The 23,182-nt window shown below is 44.4% G+C and overlaps 5 protein-coding genes across 7 annotated transcripts in view; 2 read left to right on the forward strand and 3 right to left on the reverse strand.

The window, feature by feature from the left end:
• The first annotated feature begins 2,740 nt into the window (after nt 1-2,740).
• Nucleotides 2,741-3,967, forward strand: LOC108596732 (cytochrome b-c1 complex subunit Rieske, mitochondrial). The gene is made up of 3 exons (XM_017982783.2): nt 2,741-2,932; nt 3,215-3,594; nt 3,656-3,967. The coding sequence occupies exons 1-3, from the start codon at nt 2,845-2,847 to the stop codon at nt 3,872-3,874; spliced, it is 687 nt and encodes a 228-aa protein (XP_017838272.1). The 5' UTR covers nt 2,741-2,844; the 3' UTR covers nt 3,875-3,967.
• Nucleotides 3,968-4,077: 110 nt separating this feature from the next.
• LOC108596724 lies at nt 4,078-4,933 on the reverse strand. Its single transcript, XM_017982770.2, has 2 exons — nt 4,595-4,933; nt 4,078-4,536 (listed from the first exon to the last, which is right to left on the reverse strand). The coding sequence occupies exons 1-2, from the start codon at nt 4,917-4,919 to the stop codon at nt 4,163-4,165; spliced, it is 699 nt and encodes a 232-aa protein (XP_017838259.1). The 5' UTR covers nt 4,920-4,933; the 3' UTR covers nt 4,078-4,162.
• Nucleotides 4,934-5,069: 136 nt separating this feature from the next.
• Nucleotides 5,070-22,747, forward strand: LOC108607640 (rab3 GTPase-activating protein catalytic subunit). The gene is made up of 6 exons (XM_017998568.1): nt 5,070-6,402; nt 6,463-6,635; nt 18,049-18,581; nt 18,641-18,870; nt 18,934-19,454; nt 22,185-22,747. The coding sequence occupies exons 1-5, from the start codon at nt 5,104-5,106 to the stop codon at nt 19,432-19,434; spliced, it is 2,736 nt and encodes a 911-aa protein (XP_017854057.1). The 5' UTR covers nt 5,070-5,103; the 3' UTR covers nt 19,435-19,454; nt 22,185-22,747.
• The window catches only part of LOC108607639 (leucine-rich repeat and fibronectin type-III domain-containing protein 3), a 39,657-nt gene continuing 25,702 nt past the window's right edge, over nt 9,228-23,182 (reverse strand). For 2 of the 3 annotated variants that reach the window (XM_033294906.1, XM_033294907.1), the window contains exons 2-9: nt 13,303-13,512; nt 12,297-13,247; nt 11,834-12,205; nt 11,139-11,776; nt 10,895-11,033; nt 10,500-10,624; nt 9,923-10,297; nt 9,228-9,382 (exon numbers count right to left, since the gene is read on the reverse strand). In XM_033294906.1, coding sequence (XP_033150797.1) covers nt 9,253-9,382; nt 9,923-10,297; nt 10,500-10,624; nt 10,895-11,033; nt 11,139-11,776; nt 11,834-12,205; nt 12,297-13,247; nt 13,303-13,494 — 2,922 coding nt within the window. In that variant the 5' untranslated portion in view covers nt 13,495-13,512 and the 3' untranslated portion in view covers nt 9,228-9,252. The remainder of the gene's footprint in view (nt 9,383-9,922; nt 10,298-10,499; nt 10,625-10,894; nt 11,034-11,138; nt 11,777-11,833; nt 12,206-12,296; nt 13,248-13,302; nt 13,513-23,182) is intronic. The other variant, XM_033294908.1, reaches the window with a different exon arrangement.
• On the reverse strand, nt 15,933-17,033 carry LOC108607641 (peritrophin-44). The gene has a single exon (XM_017998569.1). The coding sequence runs from the start codon at nt 17,013-17,015 to the stop codon at nt 16,017-16,019; it is 999 nt and encodes a 332-aa protein (XP_017854058.1). The 5' UTR covers nt 17,016-17,033; the 3' UTR covers nt 15,933-16,016.

Consider the following 23,182-nt stretch of genomic DNA (forward strand, 5'->3'; position numbering starts at 1 on the left):
TTGCCCGTAGATTTATGCGTGCTGCGCCGCCACTGGCGCGTGTCCTGCGAGAATGTGGCGCAGCAACCACAACAACAACAACAACAACAATGACAAGAAAACGCAGCGTCAACATTTCCTTGTGACTTTCACTTTCACTTTCACTGCTGCTGCTTCTTTCCTATGTATGTGTACTCGTTACACGAATAGTGCGTGTATGCCTTGAGTTGAGTTTATTTGTTGCTGTTATTAAAGCCGCTTGTGCGAATTTAGGGCAGGTTTCCCTTTTGGATTTTCCTTGGCACCTTTCTATTTAAAAATGCTGCTGCTGTGGAGAAAAAACTTTCGAGCTCGACCGCAAATTGAAAAATTTGAACAAAGGTAAAAGATTTGGGCAACATATGCTGTTATTAAGGGACTCTGTAGCTCGGCTTAGCGTTGAATAAAATATAAATAGACATCCACTTGTTTCAAATAGTAGAAACTGAAAATTTTCAATTTAAATTACCAAATAATATCTGCATGTTTAATGAATATTTAAATATACTTCATTTTAAAGCTGAAAACAAGCAGACGTCAGCCATTGACCAATTGTCATGGTCACCTAATCCCGACTAAGGGAATGGCTCAGTCGTTAGCCGAGCAACAAAGCGTCTGCTTAAGCATGTGCCAACAACAACCAACAAACATCGAGACAGGAGAGCGGGATAGAGAAAAGTCGCAAAGACCCTAAACAGGCCCCTGGCATAATATGTTTAAATGCAAACCCAGAGCTGAGCTCAAAACGACTGCCAGCTGTGCTACATTTAGAGACGACTCCAGGGAGCAGGATCCAACTTGGAGGCTGCACATGCTTGCGTTGCACAGAGCCAAGTAAGATGCTTATTCATTTAATTTTCAGAGAAGCCGCCCAAGGAGTAAATGGGTTTCTGCATAGGCGAAGGTACAACAGCAACGATAACAACAACAACATAAGGGGGTAACAAGGAACGAGGAGAATAATGTGGGCGTACCGGAGCGAAGCGTACTGTCAGTTACTCAGTCAGTCACTCACTCACTCAGTCAGTCAGTCAGTCAGTCAGTCATTGAGGAGGCTCAAAACTTTTGCCTGCCACGCACAATTTTCCACTTTCAACTTTCGAGGTGGCAGGCGGGGTGGTTTGGTTTGGTTGCAGAGTGACTGCTCTGGGGGAAGGGGTGGTTGGAGCTTTATGCTTGGTTGATGTTGCGATAAGCGGCAGCAGCAGCAATGTTCTTGTTGTTGCCACAGCCGCAATGCTGCACACGCCACACAGAAGTGGAGCAAGAGAAATATGTTGGCAGGGGGGTTGACTGGGGTTGGGCTCGCTCCGGCAAATAGGCAGCTCAAGCCCTTGCTATAGTAGTTATTGTTGTTGTTGTAGTTGGCGCCAGTGCCCAATGTAAAAGTTGGTGAAAAGTGTAACGCAGCCAACGCAAAGGCCGCAATGTGAGCGGGTAGATTACTGGTTGGAGCTGTTGCCATTGCGTAGCCTACATAGGATAGTTCTCCTATACACTATCCAATTCCAATCTGCCTATGCTGGAAATACAGGCTAAAGAATTGAATGATGTATATATTTATATTTAAAGGAAGTCCCAATTTAAGTTCAGTCAAACTATTAGAGTAACTTGTCTTCGGTGCCCATCGATGTGATTCTTCTGAATTTGATTTTCTCAAAAAATTCACGCACTTTTTGCGTCTCTGTGTTAGTGTATGCATGTTAGTATCTGCTGCGTCTGTGTGTGTGTGTGTGTGTGTGTGTGAGCTGTATATGTAGTATATCTGTGTGAAAGTGTTTTGGCAAGTACATAGAGGCGCCGTTATGTGCGCAGATTGCCTGCCTAGCGGCCTGGCTCGAAATAGACGCAGCTACTCAGCTAGGAAACAGAAGCTGGCAATGGGTGGCTTGTGTTTTTAGTTATGCCACCTAGCGACGCATCGGATGGGATGGTTTCGGGGGTTGGGCGGTTTGGGAGCTGGCTGGTTGGCTGGTTGGCGAGGGCGGCAAAACTTTCAACATCAAAAAGAACTACTTTCGATAATCACAGGCCTGGCGCCAAAGGAATTACTTTTGCCGGCTTGTGTGCGCTGCCGCATTTTTTACAGCTTTATTATTATATTTTCCTGGCTCTGTTTAAAGTTTAGCATAAATTGCTGTTTGCTATGTCTCGATTTTATGCATTTTTTATTGACATTTCATGTGTTTATTGTTTTGTGGTTGAATGCGATGAGGTCACCAGAGCAACATAACCAATTTAACTTTTTCTAAATTTAAAATTAGATATAACCAATAGGCAAATTTGAGATGAGCTATATGTATGCACAAAATGCAGTGGAGTAAGTAAAGCATGGGGAAGACTTGATGATAACATTTATTAATTAATTTATTGATATGATAATTAATAAAGGGTGCATCATAACTTAGGACTTTTTTATGTATAATAAAATTTAGTCAGGATATTTTGGCTTTCATAAAATCGAGAGTATTTTAGAAAACTTTTTTATTTAAAATTAAAGTTCTACAAAGTTTCTACAAATAAACACAAAAAGTTAGAAAGTGTAATTTAAAAAGACCGCCTATTAAGTTTGTGCTGTGTTGTGAATGGATGAAAAACAAAATGGATGACAGTTGCCAAGCAGTTAAAGTACGAACGTACGAGTCTAAATGATATGTGTTAATTTAAGCAGTCACTAGGGCTGCCGAAAAATTTTAAAGTAGCTTATGGTCACACTGTTTACAATCGATAGCCCTTGCGACCTGACTCCTACATCTGACGACAAATTTTTCGTCGAAATTTTTCGACATAAAAACAAATAGAAAAGTTTGAAATCTAAAACACAAAATGATGAAAGCCGTGTCGTGCGTGCGTGCCAGCTCACAGGCGCTGTCCGCTGGACTTCGGGCAAGCGGGATCGCTGTCAATACAATTGGTAAGGAAGGAACTACAACAAAAATTGCACAGCAACAATTACATAATTGTTTGCTGGCAGCAAAGATTCATATTAGAAATGTGTGCACAACCAGTTGAATGCAGTCTAAATAGTTTTTATAAGTGCAGCAGGAGCTAAAGCTGGCAATTTCCTTACGTAATTTCAACCTAACCTCGTGCGACTCAAAACAGCTGATTGTATATGTTGGTGGGGAGGGACTGTCAACAAAAAATGCTTGCTTACAGTATGCAAACTGAATTAATGTTTATTGTGTATTTGCAGCAACGCGCCAGGCCCACACCGATCTGCAAGTGCCAGACTTCTCGCCCTATCGTCGTGACTCTGTCAAGGATAGCCGTCGTCGCAACGAGAGCGCAGAGGAGCGCAAGGCGTTCTCATACATGCTGGTGGGAGCCGGCGCTGTTGGCGGTGCTTATGCGGCGAAGGGCTTGATTAACACGTTCATCGGCTCAATGAGCGCAACAGCCGATGTCCTGGCCATGGCCAAGATTGAAATCAAGCTTGCTGACATAGCCGAGGGCAAGTCAGTGACATTCAAGTGGCGCGGCAAGCCCTTGTTCATCCGCCATCGTACACCAGCTGAGATTGATACAGAAAGGAATGTGCCTACCTCTACGCTGCGTGATCCAGAGACGGACGATGTATGTACCACATGTTCAATCTATTAGAGAGGCTCTCATTTGCTTACCATTATTTTTGCAGCAACGCGTCATCAAGCCCGAATGGCTGGTGGTCATTGGCGTCTGCACACATTTGGGTTGTGTGCCAATTGCGAATGCTGGCGACTTTGGTGGTTACTATTGTCCTTGCCATGGCTCTCACTACGATTCATCGGGACGCATACGCAAGGGCCCGGCGCCATTGAACCTGGAGGTGCCCACCCATGAGTTCCCCGATGAGGGCACTCTGGTTGTTGGTTAAGCCGTATTGTTTACGTTTAAGCGAAAACCCCGCAACAGCAAATAGTGAATGGAATGATGCTAATAAATATAAATAAACAAGTGAGCAAGCCAACAAATAATAGCAACTATATATCAAAGGTTGATCCACTTAGACTCTTGCTCATATGTAAGTAAAGCTTTAATTAAAGTGCGAGTTTAAAAAATTGTTTGTCAATTGTCCTGAGCAAAGTTTATTTACACTATATAACAAACAAAAATTAATAGTCGTGTAACCAGAGCTTAGTTTTAGACTTAATATCAATTCAGTTTACTTTAATTTGTATGCTTTCAAAAATTCTCTATGGAGGGAGGACAATTCATCTGCAAGTGTCTTCATAACTTTTAGGCTTTCCTTTTGGATAGCCAATTTTCGCTCTTCTATAACTAAGGTCCTTGCTAATGGGCTATCTTCACTCGTCTCATCATCTGTACAGCTTTCTTCCGATTTGCTCTCATGTTGTATTGGAGATTCCAATTCCCGTTCTTCAGATTTGGGATGCTTCCATAGCTCTGCGCTGATTTCTTCTGTGTTGCTCTTCAGCTGCTTTGGAGCTTCCATTTCCTGTTCGAATATATCTTTAGCCTTATGTTTCCTTGCGTACGTTGAGTCGTCGCTGTCAGTGTCTTCCATTGGAGAAAAATCTACATGGTATGTACAATTAATAAAAAAATATCTCTTGAGCATATTTATATACTTTACCAAATTTTTCTGCCAAGCACAGACTTAGGTTAACTGCTTTTGATCCCTTCAAGATTTGTTGCATAATAGTAAAATATGGCCATGCTGATGGTTTTCCCGTAAACCGACTGTCCAGGAATTCATTCTTAAACTTTTTGGTCATGTTGTCGGCTTTGGTTTTGATTTCACGTACAGTTGGTCCATACATTCGCATTTTGTGTGCCACCGTCTGATGCATTAGACTTTTCTTTAAATCTCCGCCAACAATATTCGTGTGCTGAAGCCAAAGCTTCAGCAAGAGTTTTGTAGCCGCTGGACTCCATAAAAAGCGTTTGTGTTTTTTCATAGCGTGTTAATCTGACTTTGTTTATTTACATTAGAAGTGCATCGAATTATATTCGATACTCGATGTTGTATTGCTCGATAGGCATGTTTTCGGTTTTCCAACACTGTGTGGAAACAGCTGGTCACGTTTTATCTTTTGTTAAGTGTTTGTGATAAATTTGTTGATGCGTGTAAATTAATAAGAAATGGCCGAAGAAATAGACGATAATGACTTTTATCGTGAGAACTTTAGCGCCGATTCGGATTGGGAAGTTTTCAATGCGCAGTTGGCCGAGATTTTACAGAAATGGGAAGTAGCCGTAGACAAAGGCCGTCCACTGCAGCCCGAGGAGCTCTATCAATGCAAGTGGCAGGTGAAAACTGAAACGCTGGATCTGCTGCGCAATAGCATTGCCATAGACCACTATGAAGCGAGACTGACCGGCAAGCTGGGCGAGGCACTAGACAGTTCTGCTGAGAAAACGCACTGTCATCACGATTTAATGTGCAGCCTAAACAGTTTTGGGCCACCAATAAGAAACGGCAGTGAGCTGCATACACTGGCGAGGATTTATGGGCTCCGCCGCTTTGTGGTATTGCATCCGGTGAATGCTGCAAACTACATGAAGTCAACATCAGAGTTTAACTTCTTTCTGAGCTCAGCTGCAGTGGTAGCTGCGGAAGTGAGCAGTGTTGTGCCCATATTTGTGCAGCTATACGATCCCAAATGGAACTTTTACACAGGCGTTAGCCTAGCTCCCACGCTGCGTACCAACTTCCGGCTCATTGGCTTGGAGCAAGCGCCAGAAGATTGCCAGTACTTGATGGGCTTGCTGACGCTCTTTCACGACAAAGTGCCAGCTGCGTATACGCAAGCAGCGAGGGTATCAGTGCGCACCACCTATGCGTTGAACACGGTGCGCATACGCATGCCGTTGTACGTGCCCTTCGATCATGGACTCAGCTCGGAGGATATTGTTGTGGACGGCGACGTAGAGCGCCTTGATGTGCAAAGCTTCTATGCGCTGCCGCATGGCTATACACCGGAATCTCGCACGGAGTGCTACTTGGCTTACACCTGGCCAGAGCTGTCCGAGCACGTTGCCTTCGACAGTGCACAGCGCACGGAGTTTGTGCCCTCCAAGGCACCCCTCGGTCAGATCTATCTGTCTGTGGAGGCGTCTTCATACCTAAGCTGCTGCCTGCGGGATTATTTGACAGTCGCCAATATCAATCGCAGCCTAGAATCTTACGTAGGCCGCAACTTCTCCGGCACCAGCAGTGGAGCTGAGCAGACTAACCCATTTGACAAGATCACCGAGCATAAGCTGACGACAAGCAAGCGTGATCGCAATTACGAAGCGCCAACTAAAGCTAATATAACTAGTCGACTACCCGGCCCCATGACTGTGAGTGAACTGAAGGAGCTGCTCGCGTATTTGTTTCCGGAAATGTATCCCGAAATGGCGCTCTATCCCTATGCCAAACAGGCCACAAAGGATAAGGTGTGTTTTCCTTTGATTTCTTTATACAAAATGATTTAATCAATATTCAATATCTTGCAGTTCGATCCGATGCGCATCAAAAGCGCCGCTCCGGATTCCATAGTGAGCCGCCTCAGTTGCCTGCTGGCCACTTGTCACGCCCACTTGGGCAATTTGGAGGGCATGGCCCAACTCTGGGCAGCATTCACACGTCAATTGCGCTTTCTATGGGATAATTCACTCACCGTACCCGGGTGAGTACTTAGCATTTATAATAAATTGATGTATTGCCCATAAGAATTACAAAAAATATTCTTTATTTAAATTGTAATGTGATTGCACATGAAACAAAAAACGTGTTGAATTCAACGCAACAAAAGAGGCGAAAGAAATTTATTAGCTACATATACTATATATATTTTTTCTAAATTGTATTCTTTTGTTTTTTTTTGAAGCCGCAAAGTTAACATTTTAGTTAATTTAACAATTCAACGAACATTTATGCATGTCTATGTATATAGAGTAACTTCAATCCGTTCTAGTATTATCTAAAAATCGTATGGTGTTTACTTAAGTCTATATACTATATATTGGTGTTCTCTTCTGTGGCTTATTTTTAAAGAGATGAGCTACGTTAAATTGTTTACAGCTAATCGCAAATTAAGCCTAAATTTAAATTGTTCTCTTGAAACATTTCGTTTGGCAGTATACATGGTAAATTCTCATAAAATATTGCTCATCTCGTTAATCTCTTGAGAGAGTGCCGTTAGAACTAAAATTAAGCACGTGCTATATGCATATTCTATATTCTCTGTTTTCGCTGGTGCTAAGGCAGTTTGATTAGGTTAATTCATTGTTGCTACACTTAAACTAGATTTGATTTGAAATATTTTAGTGCAACTGCATTGCTTTACTCTCTTTTTGCTCTCTCTCTCTGCTTGCCTTAGAGGTGAAACATATTTAATTAGTATACTAAAACTATTCGCCTACATATGTATGTACTAAATATATATTTTTATTTTATATTGTGTCTGTCGTTCTAAATAATTGCTCCCGTTTTTTACTACATTGTTTAAATATGTCTAATGCTCAAAGCGTTGATTCTTCTGTTAACACGGCCTTAAAATTTAGTCGAATATTAGTATATGGATATATTTCTTACATGACTAAGTATCTAGTGCCTGTTATGGGCATTGTGGGTGCAGCCCGGAGGCTAACCCTGCCCATTGGCACTAAATATTGTTAACTGTCAACTGTGTCCGCATCAGTTTGCCGCTGAGGACAAAACTCTTACTCAAAATTCATCGAAACTAAAAACAGAAGCTTAGGGCTAAGGATTATTATGTACAGAGACTTACAGTCAGGCTTGCTTAGAGAAGAATTAGGTGTGTGGTTGAAAATGAGAAACGAAAGAAACTTTAAATTATATAAATTTTATTAAGAAATGTATTAATACAAAAACTCAAAGTTAATTACAAAATATGAAGCTTTTATACAAAAAGTAAAGCAGTAGCAATTATAAAACGTACGTCAAACTATAAACTGAAATAATGGAAATTAAAATTCTTTGTTTTCGTAGTTCTTAAGGCAGTATTGAAGTATTGGCACGATTAGACAAGTAGAGCAAAGAAAAAAGGTAATAGATAAAGAAAATAATAATTGCAATTTAGTTTATTTACAAAAACGAATTGAATATTTTGACATTTTAAAAATTAAAATAAAATATGTACAGTCTGCCTGTAAAATATTTAGTACCTTTGTCTAATCGCACAATTCAAATGTTGTTGTGTGTGTATAATTTAAATTCTCCTATGCTATATGAATTAACGTTGGCTTCTGCCGATATAAGTTGTATATTTATGCATATAGCTAATTAATAATGTATAATGTACTGACTTATTAGTTAGCTCTTTGAATAACTTTTGTGTTAATGTTTCGACTCAACTACAACTAAAAGAACTAAAGGAAAGCACAGCTTAGACATATGTGTGTATGTGTGTGTGTGTGTAAATATGTATGCATGTATTTAACATGTGTATTCATTGCACTTCTAAACAGCATATAAAAATAGTTAGCCATGTCTGTATTATTCTACACTCTTTTCTCTGTTCTGCATCTAAAATGTTCTATGTAAATTGCTTAGGATACTAAAGCAGCAGCAACAACAGCACAGCAACAACAACAACAACATCTTCCAAGCATTGCACTCATAGCGTCTCCACATTCACATCCATGCCCATGTCAGTGTCAATGTCAGCCAATGTCAAGTTCAGCTGCTCATAGTCAGCTGGCTGCACTTGCTCAAAGCTTGACACTGAGGTGCTGGGCGCCAAGGATGCCACTGTCTGAGTGTCAACGCGACTGCTGTCAGTTGTTGCTGCTGCTGCTGTTGCTGCTGTTGTTGTTGCGGCTAATGTTGCTTGTGGGATGATAAATGATTTCCTGACGCTCATATTCGTTAAAATAGTTTTCAACAACAATGCCAACATTGTTGTTATTGCTGCTGCTGTTGCTGCTGCCTGTTGTGGAGCTGCTATGGAAATTGGCCGCTCGGGGCACCACGTCGGGCGGCGATGTGCAACGCTCTGTCTGTGGCATGTAGAATTGTAATCGCTGTTGCTGCTGTGCCTGCTGTTGTTGTTGATATGGCTGCTCTAGTTCCTGTTGATTGTTTCTAAATCGTTGCTGTGGTTGTTGACGTTCTCGCCTTAGTTGCTGCTGCTGCTGTTGTTGTTGTTGATGTTGCTGTTGTTGCGTCTCAGCGTCTGTTTGCTGACGCCGACCACCCTCGATGGACGGCGTCAGGTATTGTCAGAGAATTCCATCCAGATTTAATACAACATTGAAATATCAGGATAACATAAGTCGCCCTCATAATGGCACCAAGCCGTTGCGCGTTGTTGGGTTGCGCGCCATGTATATGTCCATGTCATGATCCGTCCAGTTGTCCGATGTGTCGCAATAGTTGTTCAGCGTGTGCGTTGACCCAGCAGTCGAATATCTGCGATACACAGAGAGGGAGAGGGAGTGAGTGAAGCAATCATTTGTTATATGGAAAGTTATGAAAACGGCAACTAATGACTTGTGTAAAATTATTAACTAAAGCGAGCGAAATGAAAACAAATGTTTGCTGTCAAAACAAGTTTTAATAACAATAATAATATAAATAGCAGCGCTGAAATTCGCAACGTATTGTTAGCTAACTAAACGCGAATCAAAAGTCCAATTAAATGCAGGCAATAAATAATATAAGTTAAAAGCAAAAGCTTTAATGTTCTCTCTTCGCACACGCAAATTGATTAGAAAATTAATAGCACATCAAATTAGATGAAGGTCGTAAAAAAGAAAGTTTCTAGCCAAATTGGAAAACAAAATTGAAAGTGCAGCAATTGTCAATTAATTAATGGCAAGTGTTAAGCTGCTTAGACTTGACAGTTGTCGTCGTCTGTGTGTCTCTCTCTCTCTGTGTGTGTGTGTGTGTTAATTGAGCGTGTGAAGCAACGAGCTGCTGCGTGGGATGTTGGGTGGGTGTTCTACTTACCGACTTCCCGGTCGATGGTTATGAATGTGCGTGGTGTTGAGCTGATCGCGTGATCTGGAGCGCGGACGCGAGCGTCTTGCATTGCTGGAGGCAATGCTGGCGGGGCCGCCGTTGCCCACAAGGCCGCTCATGCCCATCAAGCTGCCGGCGCCATTGAGTGGGACACCCATGCCGCCGCCGCCGCCGCCGTTGCCGCCATGTATGGAGCCGGCGTAGGAGGCACGTGACATGCGCTCGGAGGCAGCTGCGAGCGATTGACGCGATTGACGCAGCTCTGGGCGGGAATTGACCAGATTTGTGGGAAAGGCGCTGCCCAAATAGCCGCGATGTGAATTATTCGAAAAACTGTGTTGCGATTGCCCATCGGCTATGCTTCTGTGTGTGTGTGTGTGTGTGTGTGTGTATGAGTGTGTGTGTGTGTTGCATGAATAAATAATCCACATGAACAAATAAAAAGCAAAGTATAATTTAAAAAACTATAAAAATAAATATAACGAGTAAGCAAGCAAATGTTGTCCCAGCAATGAATTCTCAATGAATTCTATAAATTTAAATTTAAATTGAAACACACACATACCTCGATTTGGCCACCTTGCCAGGCATGCCCGAGAAATGACTTCGCATATCATCCGGCTGCTCCACCGGATAGATGCGTGGCCGTGGTATGGAGCGTCCACTGTACGCCGAAACTTGATCCCACTCCTGCGAATTGCAAATAGCAAAGTTTACATTGTGTGAATAATTTTAAATATTTAAGCTGAATTTTTTAAATGCTCCCAATACATTTAGAATGCATCTAAATGTTTTGCCAGGCAGCGAGTAATTTGTTGGGCCATAAATACAAGCGTTGGCTTCAATTTCCGCGACACACACACACACAAACGTAATTGGGGCTGCCATTTGCCCCCTCCCTTCTGCTCCTCTTATCTGCGGTCGTTTTTTATTGCCAATTGGCAACTGGCATAGACTCACCTTGTGATTGTTAAACGCCGATAGCGTGGCAATGGAGCCAAGTGGTCCTGGCGAACCGGTTGGACCGCAACAATTAACGGGCAAGCCTCCAATTGGCAGCGGACTCTTTTGCTGGTTGCTTTGCAGTTTGCGCGAGCGCCTGAAACAACAAAATGATGTTTTTTTGTTTCAAGTTGATAAACTGGCGATAGCATAAAGTGCGCTTAGAGTAGCTCACAGTCGAGTTGGGGGAATCTTTGCTCACCTGCTTGCCGCAATGAACACAATGACGGCCACAATGATGGTGCCGCAAATGGCCGCACTGGCCGCTATCGTGATCTTGTCCATGTTGGAGGTTTGGGAGGCCACAGTGCGCACCTCGCGGCACTGCTGATAGGGCACCGTCTCGGGCGTGACATGCAGCTCCTCCAGCGAGATGACGCACACTATGATGCACTCCTGGGCGGGCACGTTCTTGATCTTGAACTCGCGCTCGCTGGCCTCCAGTGGAGGGCCCTGCTTGAAGGCCTTCTCGCCGAACAGGCGATAGACCACACGGAATCCGAGTATGTTGGCCGTCTCCGAGTCCCACTGTATGATGACCGAGCTGTCCTGGCGGAACGCGTTCTTCACCTGCACCTCGTTGGCGTCGTCGATGCGTGTGCCGCGCTGCGGCGGATAGCCCAGCACCAGTGGCGGTCGCTGCGGCTTGTGCTGGCTGCCATTGGCATTGCCGCCTTGTCGCCAGGCGGGCGCCTGCTTCCCACTCGTGTGCAATATGGAGCTGCTGCTGCTGGAGCTGCCTGTCGCGCTGATTGCGGTGGCCTGGACGCTGCCAGTGCCATTGACGCCCACCGTGGGCGAGGGGCTTGCCTTGGTTGTTGCTGCTGTCGACGGACGCGTCTGCAATTTAAAGAGTTAGCAATTTGTTTATGTGTGGATCTCCTTTGGTTCGCTTACCGTGCTGACTGTGGTCGAGGCACTTGTTTTGGTTGTGGGCGCTGCAGTCGTTTTTGTTGTTGTTGTAGTCGCTGCAGCTGTTGTTGGGGAGACTAAAATGGTTGTTGTCGTTGTTGGAACTGTGCTGCTGCCGCCCGTTCCGGCTTCTGTGCCGCTGGCTGTGCCTGTGGCCGAGCCGGATTCAAACTCTATGGAGTCTGGGGATGTGGGAAACGTGGGCCGCAGGTTGTCGGCGAGACCGACGGGACCACGCAGCGCCGCGTCGGCTATATCTGGGCAGCTGAGCTCCTCCGGCTGTATGGAGTAAAAGCCGCGATCACGGAAGCGCGGCGGAGTGCCGCAAAATTGTGGATTGCGCTCACGCGAAGTGACCTGTTAATATAGCCAGAAGTCAGTCAGAGAATTGCGTGACTGCCAAAGTAAACACAAAAAGGGGAGAGAGAGAGAGAGAAGGTCAACAAACCTGCAAGTCGCCATTGCGTATCCATTCGGCCACCCAGCGCAGCTTGCAGTCGCAGTGGAGGAAGCGACCGCCCAGCGAGAGGCCGCGCAACGTCGCATTCAAATGGGCAAAGGCGCCCTCGGGCACTGTGCTCAGTGGGTTGCCGTCGAGGGCGAGCAGCGTAATGCTCGGATTGCCACGGAACGCGGCCTCCGGCAGTGCAGTGAGCAAATTGAAACCAATATCCAGCACGCGCAGCTCCTTCAGCGAGTGCACGGCGCCGATGGGGAACTCGGCCAGCAAATTGTTGAGCAAACTCAGCGAGCTCAGCGTCTTCCTCACACCCGCGAACGCCGTCTCCGCAATGCTCTGTATCAGATTGCGTTCCATGTTGAGGGCCGTCAGCGAGTCCAGGCCATCAAAAACGCGCACGCCGCCCGCTCCGGGCAGCTCCTTGATGCCGTTCTGCGATAGGTCCAGAAACGCGAGACTCTTGAGACCGCGAATGCATTCGGGCACGCGGCGCTGCTTTGTGCCCTTTAAATTGAGATTCTTAAGACTCTGCTCCAGGCCGCGGAACGCAGCCGACGCCAGGGTCACATTGTTGTCGTTCAGCTTGAGCGTGGAGAGCTTGGTGAGGCCCGTAAAGGCGCCGTCCGGGATTTGCGTGAGCTGATTGCGCGACAAGTCGAGCAGGTTGAGCTTGGACAGCACCCGCAGCGCCTGCACGGGCACCTCGCTCAGCTGATTGTCCTGCAGATTGAGATTCTTGAGCACCTCCTCCTGCCCGCCGAATGCGCCGTTTGATATCCGCTTGATGCCGCAGCTGGAGAGCTGCACGTTGTGCAGACTCAGATTGCTGAACACGTCGTCCGTGAGCTCCTCAATCGTAGCGTTGTTCACATAAAGCAAATCCACGGGCTTCTGGCGCGCATATTTGTTCATCGCATCCAGCAGTTGGGTAAACTCGACCTAAGCAACAGTCAGTGAGTGAGTGAGTGAGTCAGTCCGCCAGCCAATGTCTTACCTGATCACATTGCACGCTCAGCTCCCGCCCCAGATTGTAGGCGCATATGCAGCTGGCCTGCAGCTCGGGCACATCTCGTTGCCAAGGGCACTGGGCACTGCTGCTGCCCGCCAGCAACAGAATCAGCGCTGGGAGCAACAGCTGTCTGGGCGCGGGCGTGGGTGCCGCTTTCAAGGTGTTGTTGGATCTCATCTTGGTGTCGGCATAGAGCTGCAAAGGGAAAGAGGGAGGAGTAAAGTGTCAGGCCAAAATATTTGATACGCAATTAAGGATTTGCATAAATGGCTGGGTCATGAGATGGACTCTTGTCCGGTCAGACGCAGCACAAAGCGCTTCGTTCAATTTCATTTTCATTTTCAAGCTCGTTAAATAACCAACTGTCCGTAAATAGGCGCGCGCCAAGACCCATCAATTTTTCAAGGTGGAGCTGGGGGCGAGGACTGGCGGCTTGATCCTTTGCAAGTTGGTTTGATTAATTTGCCAGCCGAGCTGACTACCTAGCGATGGCCTGTCAAAAGGCTTGGGCCATAAAAAAGGCAAAGTAAAAGTAAAGCCCGCATCCTTTTTACACCCCGACAAGAGATTTTGTTGATATGCCGGCGACTTTTTAACTAGGGAAGGCATTTAATTTAATTTGCTAGCGCGACAGTCGTGTCAAAAAAATAAAAATAAAATGTGGGCAGAGCGTGATTCATGGCAGCGGCAAGACAATGGCAAGAGCCACAGCTACAGCTACAGCTTGGGTATGTGTGGCAAGTTGCAAGTGGCAGAACGACTGGGCCAAAGCTGTGTGACCTTTTTGCATAATCTTGAATTATGAGGCAGCCACTTTGATTCAGGTGTTGTCTAAATATTACGCATACGCAGCTTGTGCGGCGCCTTAAGTTCAATGGCACAAATGCAAGCATTTTGTAAGATTTTCAACTCGAATCAAATGTTATGATTATAATCAATTGTTCGTGTTACTTTAAGCAAAAAGTAAAAGTGCAAATTTAGCCACAGCTGGTCGCTGTTTGTGGCTGCTGCTGCTGCTGCTGCTGCTTCGCACTATTTGCATGCAACTATTCATCAATTCATCGTTTTGGGCGCAAGCCACGAATAAATAAATAAAGTTGCACGCTTCGCTCCCTCGTCGAAATCATCAATAGATTGTCTTTTGATTGATAGTTTTTACTTTTTTGTTCGTTATTTATGCCTTTGTTGTTGCCATTTCCCATTTTGTGTGGTGTGGTTGTTGCCCTGTGGCTGATATTTCAATTGCTCGCTATGGCGTTGCGCTTGACTTAATTTTTCATGCAATTTGCTTTTCACTAATTTTTTTTTCTACAATTTGTTTGTTTTTTGGGTTTTGTGGATTTCTTCCTTATGGTTAAGATAAAGTGTAGTACAAGTATAAATTGCAATATTTTTTTTTTGCTGCGCTTGAGTGTGCATTCCCCTCAACATTGTTGCTGCCCCCCCCACTTCTTACCACACTCATTTCTCACTGCGCGCTGTCCAGCCACAAATTTAATTAAAAAATTCTTGCACTCATTTTTTTGCTTTGCTCTCTCTCTCGCTGGCTGTCTCCTTCGTATTAATTGCATCACTAAATTTTTTAATGCGCGAGAAAGTGCGAAAATTGCAAAACACTAAGAGAGAAATAAATTAAAATGCGAATCAAGTACAGTTGTGTGTGTGTGCAACGAAGTTCGAAAACAAAAAGCGCACAGCAAATAGACAAAACCTTTTTTCTCAGCCCAATTGAAGGTGTAAACGGTTTTGTTGTTGTTGCGGCGGCCACATAATTATGCGGATTTGCTTTGACGGCTTGGCAAATTTGCATTTTTAGACAATGGCCAGCAGTGTGGACTACAAGAGCGAAAAAAACAAAAATACAATATTTTCCACCTACTTTTTTTTATTTTTTTTTGTGGGCAGCCCACAAAGAATTTTGTACCTTAACTCAGCTCGAGGGGCAGCTTTGGGCACACTTAAAACAAGATTTAATTGAAGTTTTATTTAACAAAAGCCGACGAGACTTTCGTGCTGTTGTTTGTTGTTGCTATTGCCGCTGGCCATTGTGGCGCTCTGCAGAGCAGTGTGGGCGTGGGCGTGGCTCATGCGACCGCATGATAATATTGTTAAGCATTTAAGTGGATTAGAATTTTCAGGTGCAAAAAAGTTCGCCTTCAATTTTTTTCCTCGACTTTCTACAAAATGTAAAGTTGTCAATTGAAAAGTTTATATATAGTATATTATATTTATGTGCGTATGTGTGTGTGTGTGCGCACGCTTTTAAATTGAAAAGTTAAATGAAATTCACTTGGGTCTAATGTGGCTCTAAGCCTTTTAGATTGGCCCGAATAAACATTGAATCTTTGGGCAAGGTTAACCAAGTTAACGCGATAAGCTTGAGTGGCCAAATTGTTGTTTATAGCTCAAGTCTACGGCTGGCTTCCTTTTTCTAGAAGATTGCCAATCTATATATAATTAATAAGCGTCAGCTGCTCATAATCATAAAACGTTAACTGATTAGCACAAAACGTTTTATGGCCTGAGCTACATTTCTGATTTCTTCTGCAGCCAACAATAGGCGTACTTCATATTTAGGGCACCTTTTGCTTTTGCCAAATTCAAATGCCAACCCGAATGCTTGAATATTTATTACTAAATTAGAGTGTGTATATATTATATACAAGTTTAAACAATATGTTCAATAAGTAAATGGTGGCTTAGCAAATGGCGTACTTCAGAATCTGGTTGACGCACACGCCGTTCGCCTCGTCGAAGAAGTAATTGCCGCAGGACCGCTCGTCCATTATGCGATTGTCCTTGCAGCGCAGATAGTGTCGGCAGCCAGTCTGGCTGCTCAGCACGAAGGGCAGGGTGCGTCCCTGGCAGCGATCCTCGTTGCAGACCACTGAGTTGGGCTCCTTGCAGCTCTGCGACTTCTCGTCGAAGAACTTATCGGTGGGACACTTGGCCCAGAACGGACTGGGGTCCGGCGAGCCATCCGCGGTTTCGGTGCAGTAGAAGTAGCCCTGGCAGGTGGCCCCGTCCTTTGCCTTGTAGTTCTTCTTGGGACTCTTCGTCGTGCCGCACACATTGCTGGGGTAAGGATGCGCCGCGCAGGGCACCAGCGTCTTGGCCACGCACTCGCCCGTGCTCGCTCTGTAGTACTTACTGCTGCAGGCCTTGTCCTCCAGCTTGCCCTTCTTGCAGACATGGTAGCGATTGCAGCCCGCCACGTTGTCAAAGTTCACGTCGTTCTTTATGATGCTGCAGTAGTCGAAGGCGCTGGTCTTGCACTCCGACATGGAGGCCCAGAAGCACTCCTGTGTGGTCACATTGAAGTGCGTGCCCAATGCGCAAGTGCCGTACACGGGCGTCTCCTCATCCTCGCAGTAATAGTAGCCGAAACAAGACTTGGGATCGGCTATGAATTGCCTCGAGGCGCCAACGCATGACAAATTGCAGTCATCGGCGGCGTCGAGTGACTTCACGCACGTCTGCTTGTCCTTGTCGAAGTAGGGCGTGGTCCTGGGGCAAGTGGTGTAGGTGCTCTTGAAGTCCTCGCATTTGATGTAGCGACTGCAGGACTCGGGATCTCGTATGATGGTGCCGTCCGAGAACAGCGAGCAAATGTCATCAATGCGCGCTTGGGCCACACCAGCAGCGCAGGCAAAGATTGCCAGCAGCACGAGGCAATTGTTGTTGCTCCTTGGCGACATCTTGTGTTGAAACTTTAGCCAAATATGCGGCCAGCTGCGTATACGCAACGCCTTTTATAAGCTACAAATCCAATTTGTCGCCCGATAAGCTGCGCAAAATATTTGAATGGAAAGGCCCAGCGCGATAGCCACCAAGCGCGTAGTTGGGAGATTAGATTAACACCCAGAATAGCATTCAAATTTCTGGCATTAACCCATAAATACGCGCAAATCTGTGCGCCCCATAAAGTTATAAATTTTACAGCTGGGCCAGCATTTGTTTATGCGTGCCTTAGATTCTTGTGCGTCAAAACAGATTAATTGCTAATCACTAAATTACACACTGAGAAAAGTTTTCAATAATTGCCACTTGATTTTGTGGCTCGATTATCAGCTGAGCAGCGCCCAAGGCTTTTCTCCCTTTTCGTTGTAGCCTCAACTTTAAAAAGCTTTTGAGCAGCTGCTGCTCCCGCCGCCTGCGGGCGCAGCTGACTAAAGACAAACTAATAAGAGAACTTTATGCAAATGCAGTGTCAACCAACCCCCTTGCCGGAGTGGCCACTTGGCCAAAACCACTAACTGTCCATATCCGCTGGCCAAATAAGCTAGTTCAAGCTCCAAGCTCCCAGCTGCATGCAGTCCCAACTATACACACACATACATGTGTATAAATGTTACGCTTACGCTATGGCTCAGGTTCAATAAACTCGCCGCTCATGAGTCACGAGACGAGTTGCGGTTGGCAACTCATTTGATATGCAGAAGTAGAAAGCACGCACAACAAAGCGCTGCTCGGCTCTGCATATCAATGGGGTAAAGGGCGACAATGACAAACGCCTTGCCCTGCCCGTCTGTCTTCGGCTAGTGCGTGTCTTGGGTTGCCACACAAGCGGACAGGTGGACAGACGACAGCTGATGATGTTGTCACATCACAGATTGCTTCTCTTTTATTGCAATAGCCATAGCCGAGACATATGCCAGCTTGCGTTTAACTTTAGGCTTAAGCTCAAAATGCATTTCGCATTAATCGCCATTCTCTATTGTTGCTCCACAGCGTTGCTCCAGGCTATCCAGACACACGCACCTGCCTGTTGCATCAGAAGCTGCAGCTGCTGAACGTTTGTGTTGAGCGTCGACTGCAGCATGAGCTGATTGGCAAGCGCAAAAAGCAGCAGATACAGCAGCAGCAAAGTGCCAGCGACGAGACTGAAGATGAGGATGAGAGCGAGTTCTTCGACTGCGATGAGCCAGCATCGAGATCGACAAGCAGCTCACCACTCAAAGCGGTGCTCAGCATCAAGCCAGAGGGCCGCCTCAAGCGCTTGGCCAACGAACGTTTGCTGGACGAGCCCGATGAATATCTCTACATACCAGAGACACAGGAGCCTGTGCCCAAGACCGAAGACCAGCTGCAAGACGATGCTGAAGTGATGCTCAAGCTGGGCCCTGGCTCGGGTTTAAGCACTCAAATGATGTGCAACTCGCTGATGTCCGATATGGAGGCATTCAAGGCGGCCAATCCGCGTGCCAAGATCGACGATTTCATACGCTGGTACAGCCCCAAGGACTGGATCGAAGTGCACGATGGTAAGTGACGCACTTGAATGCGATAAGACTTTGCTTTAAATACGCTTTGATTAATACAGAAACCGGTCAGACGAGGCATCAACTGAGCGTGCGCATGACCACCGAGGGAAACACCTGGCAGAAGGTTTGGCAACAGGCGCAGCCAGTGCCTGTCTCGAGACAGCGTCGACTCTTTGACGACACCAACGAGGCGCTGAAGCTGCTGCACTATCTGGAGACACGCAACATGAGCGAGATCTACGCGCTCACCATCGTTCCCATTCTGCACACGGCCGTACTTAAGTTGATTGTAAGTCTCAACAACAAATACTTTAAATTGTGTTGCTTAACTTGCCTTTTTAATTGTTCGCAGGACTTGCAGAGCAACGCGCGCGTCACTGATTTGTTTAGCACGCACATCGAACAGCTGCTGAGTGACTTGTGTCGCCTCTCGCGTGCGCCCGCCGATGAGCAGCTCAATGTGCAGCCGCTGCTGGACGACATTGCTGAGCTGGAGCGTCGCTTCTACCAATACAAGTGCTTTGAGCGACTCGCTGGCTATCCCAAGCGCAGCTCTCAGGCTCAGGTGAAGCAGCAGTTCGAGGAAATACTCAAGCATGAGAATTGCTGCACCATTGTGAACAAGAAACAAGCAGCGGCAGGCGACAGCAGCTTATGCGACATACTCAGTCCCAAGCTGGAGCAGGACATTTCCAATTGCCTGATCAGCAAGGACTACATCATACGCCTGGACGCTGATGCGCAGGCCAAGGAAAAGGGTCAAAACTATGGCCCACAATTTATGCGCGCCATTGTGACTGGTGATAAGCTGAGACTCTGTGGAGCTTTCACCGAGAGCACAACATTTGTTTGAGATCATTGTGTATCGATAGAGTAAGTAATTCATTTCTATAACAAATTAACTTATGCTAAGCGAAACGAAATGAACTTGGCTGCTCAAATGTTATAAACAAAGCTTGGCTCGCAAATTCATCTCGAGTTGCAGCACTTTAAGCCATTTGCATGCGCACACTGGCAACATAAAGAAAACTATTTAATGTGAGTGACACTCAACAAGGCACACACACACACTTGAATTCAATTCCATCCCAAGACAACTCCACACGTTAAATTGCCCACATTCCAAGCCAGTCTCAGTCTCAGTCTCAGCATAAAAACTAAGCTGCCAGCCAGCGCGCTCGTTTGGTAAGCAAATTGTGGGGCATGTTTAACTGAGATTATTTTAAGCGCACTCGTCGTAGGCAGCAACATTATGTGCCTCATGGCCAACACATAAAACTCTTAGACTAGCTCGCTCGCTCCTTCTCGCTTTTGCTTTGGTGCACTGCTGTTTGCTGTTCAAATGTTTCACCACTAAATTAGCTGCAGGCCATAATTGTTTTGGGCACATGTCGGAGTCTGCAAACTAAACTCCTCGAGTAGCGTGCCACAAAGTTCCGCTTAACTTTAGCCCTCAGACTGCCTGCTCCAAATGCGAACTGCAAAAAAATTCAATTTCCATTTGCAGCCTTTGCCGAGCTACAATTTATTTTAATAGCAAACACATAATTTGTCAGATTGTTTGTCATTTTAAAGAAGCTTTAAATGCCTCAAGCGCAAGCCATCAACCATTGAAAAGTCCTTTAAAATCAAAAATAACTTGTGCAGATCATAATCTAAATATATGCCATTATATATTCAACAATTTGGCACACAGCAAGTAAAAAGGAAATTAATTAAATTCTCACAATCAATTTGGCATGAAATGACCGCTGAATGAAAAGCAGACTTCCAATTGATTTGCCACTGGTTTTGTGGTACCTATTCATATATATGTAATCTATGTATGTATGCATGCATAAAAGTAAAAACGTATGTGTGTGTCTGTGTGTGTGTGTGTGTGGTTGTGGTGTGGCCAGTGTTACAAATTCGCTGATGCAGTTGAATTTTAATGAAAGATTTTATATTTTCTCGCTCAGAAAATTGAATTATAGCAGACGCAAAAGGCAATGCAGAGAGAGAGAGAGATACATTGAAAAAGAAAAGCTAAGGAGTTTTCCATTTCTATTGAGCTCAACAAAATGGCAAGAAATCAGCATGGGAAACTAACTGTTCAAGAACATTTTCCTTATTTTCTTTTCATATGCAACTGAATTGAATGAGAGAAGGATTGTAAGTTTAATGCAGTTTTGAATGAATTATTCAGCTACAGCTCACACAGCGATAAATGCGTGTAAGGTCTGCACTCAAAGAGCTAATTGGCTCGAATATAGACTGTGTGCTGTGAACTCACATCAGTTGTTGTTAACCTTACGCGCTCCAAGTCTAACAATGGCATATACAAAATGGGTGTGGGAACTTAGCTGCACAAATTTGCATACTCATCTGAAAAATATAAAATCGCTGCGAGACACAACAAAACAATAAAAAATGAAGTAAGGCGCAAAAAGCACAGCAACTGAGGCGAGATTAAAAGTTTCACAACTCAATAATTAAAAGTAAGCTAGCAAACGAGCAGCAAATGACGATGCCCATAAAAAGCCAGTTAAAAATTTGTGAATTAAAACGTGCCAAAAGTGTTAAACAGCTACAGCATTAATATTAAAAACAACAAATTGTTGAAGGGCCACCACGGGAGAGGGTGTGCCACAAATCTTTGGTTATTCAGCAGCTGGAATTTAATGTCTACTTAGGCTTGTCACTTGCAGACAGTTCAGTGTAATAAGCTCAACGAGAATGTGCAATCGGGGCAGATCACACGTCTTAAGCAGCTTACTATATACACTGTGTGCATAAGTAAACAGTACAATCAATGTGTGTGTGTGTGTGTGAGTTTCGGGTGCGCCACCTAGTTAAAAATAAAAAATTCATCCATCAACTCGATGACGGTTCACGCTGAAGTGGATTTAACACTTGAGTTCTGCAAAGTGATTGCAAATAATTGTAATTGAAGATGGCAATTGTTTGTCAGCAATTAGCGCTCTCCGCGCCATATGCGTGCTATTGTGTGTGTGTGTGTGTGTGTACCACACTGCGTATACTTAGCAAAGTGTGGGTGCAATTTACGCCCGCATGCCAATGGTTTTTGTTTGATTCACTCTTCTGGCATTGCTAGTTGAAAATTTAATTCCGACAGCGGCTACATCCGCTTGTGAAACAAACATATTATGCTTAATATTTAATAATTGCCATTAGCTAACACAACAAATGACTGTTGAGTCATCGATTGGCTGCTGGCAGCTCAAGGCGCCAATTAAATTTATTTACAAATGCAAATGTATTAAATGCAGATAACTGAGATTTATAACCATGCACTTAATTTAATAATTTCGCTTTGATTTTAATTTGCTTAAATATCGAAGCATTCAACCTTTGCATAAAAGATAATCTGGTGTGAGCTTGATATTGATATAAGCCGTATACAACCAAACACCTACTGCAGCTGCAGCTTGAACTTCTGATGTACTTAAATTCCTGTAAATGGCTTTAAAAACTTTTTAATGCCGCGCAAAATGGCCAAGACATCAACAACGCTTGCACAACTTTCAGTTAATTTTTCTCTGCTCTTTTATGTATGTATGTATGTATGTATATGAATAACACATATATTTCTTGTATTTTCAGTGAGCAGATCAACTCGGTTGTATCTTGGCTGGCACTGTTGACAGTAAGCGCGCGCGAAGGAAGAGAACAACGGCTGGAGGAAGGGACCAGAAGGTGGCGCATTTATTAACATTGCTTGGGCGTGTCAGCTGCTGCCAAAAGGTGTTAAGTGGCAGCGACAACAACAGCAACAAGGAGCCAACGGCACAACGAACAAATGATGATGAGGCAAAAGCTTCGCTACATATAGTATAAGCCCTGAATATGAGCGTCTGTGAAAATCAGCGTAAATTTCAGCCACAGCAGCATAAATTACAACAACCCAGAAAAATTAAATAATACAAAATGTATATGTATATATGTATGTGTGTGTGTGTGTGAGAGACTTTGTATCAGAATTTTATTTATGAATTTATCTGCACGCATGTCATATTCCTTAAGGAAAGCAACACGCGAAAGCATTTTTAATGGCTAATTAAATTGGCCGAGGCCAATGTATGGCAACCAACTAACATTTGCAATATACTATTAACAGAAAACGTTGCATTGAAGCTTGTTGTAAACATTATAATAACGTTATTTAATCAATAAAATATAATATTATTTAATAAAAATACAAGTACATTAATTTTAAATATAAAGAAGGAATATGAATTAACCAGGTCATTACAAAACATTTATTATTTAGATCCTTCTCCTCCGCTATCCTTCCTTGTACTCCTGGGCATCAAATCAATCAAATTGCATACCAGGATATCCAGGATTGCAAGTATTTTTAGCAATGCATGAGTTTTGCAAAAAGTGTTGCATACTTTCGCGGATGTAAAAAAACCAGAACATTTTCTGTAAAACATCAATCTTTTAAAGGCTCTAACTCAGCAAAAGGACGTCCGATTTCAGAGTTTCATGCGCTGTTATACTCGTGAGAGGCCTCCCAATTAAACTGCATTCAAATTTGGAGAATCTAAAATTTTGCATTTTTTGAAAAAATTCATGATCACCATCACGAATTTTGTCAA

Source organism: Drosophila busckii, chromosome 2L (genome assembly GCF_011750605.1).
Source record: "Drosophila busckii strain San Diego stock center, stock number 13000-0081.31 chromosome 2L, ASM1175060v1, whole genome shotgun sequence".
Lineage (NCBI taxonomy): Eukaryota > Metazoa > Arthropoda > Insecta > Diptera > Drosophilidae > Drosophila > Drosophila busckii.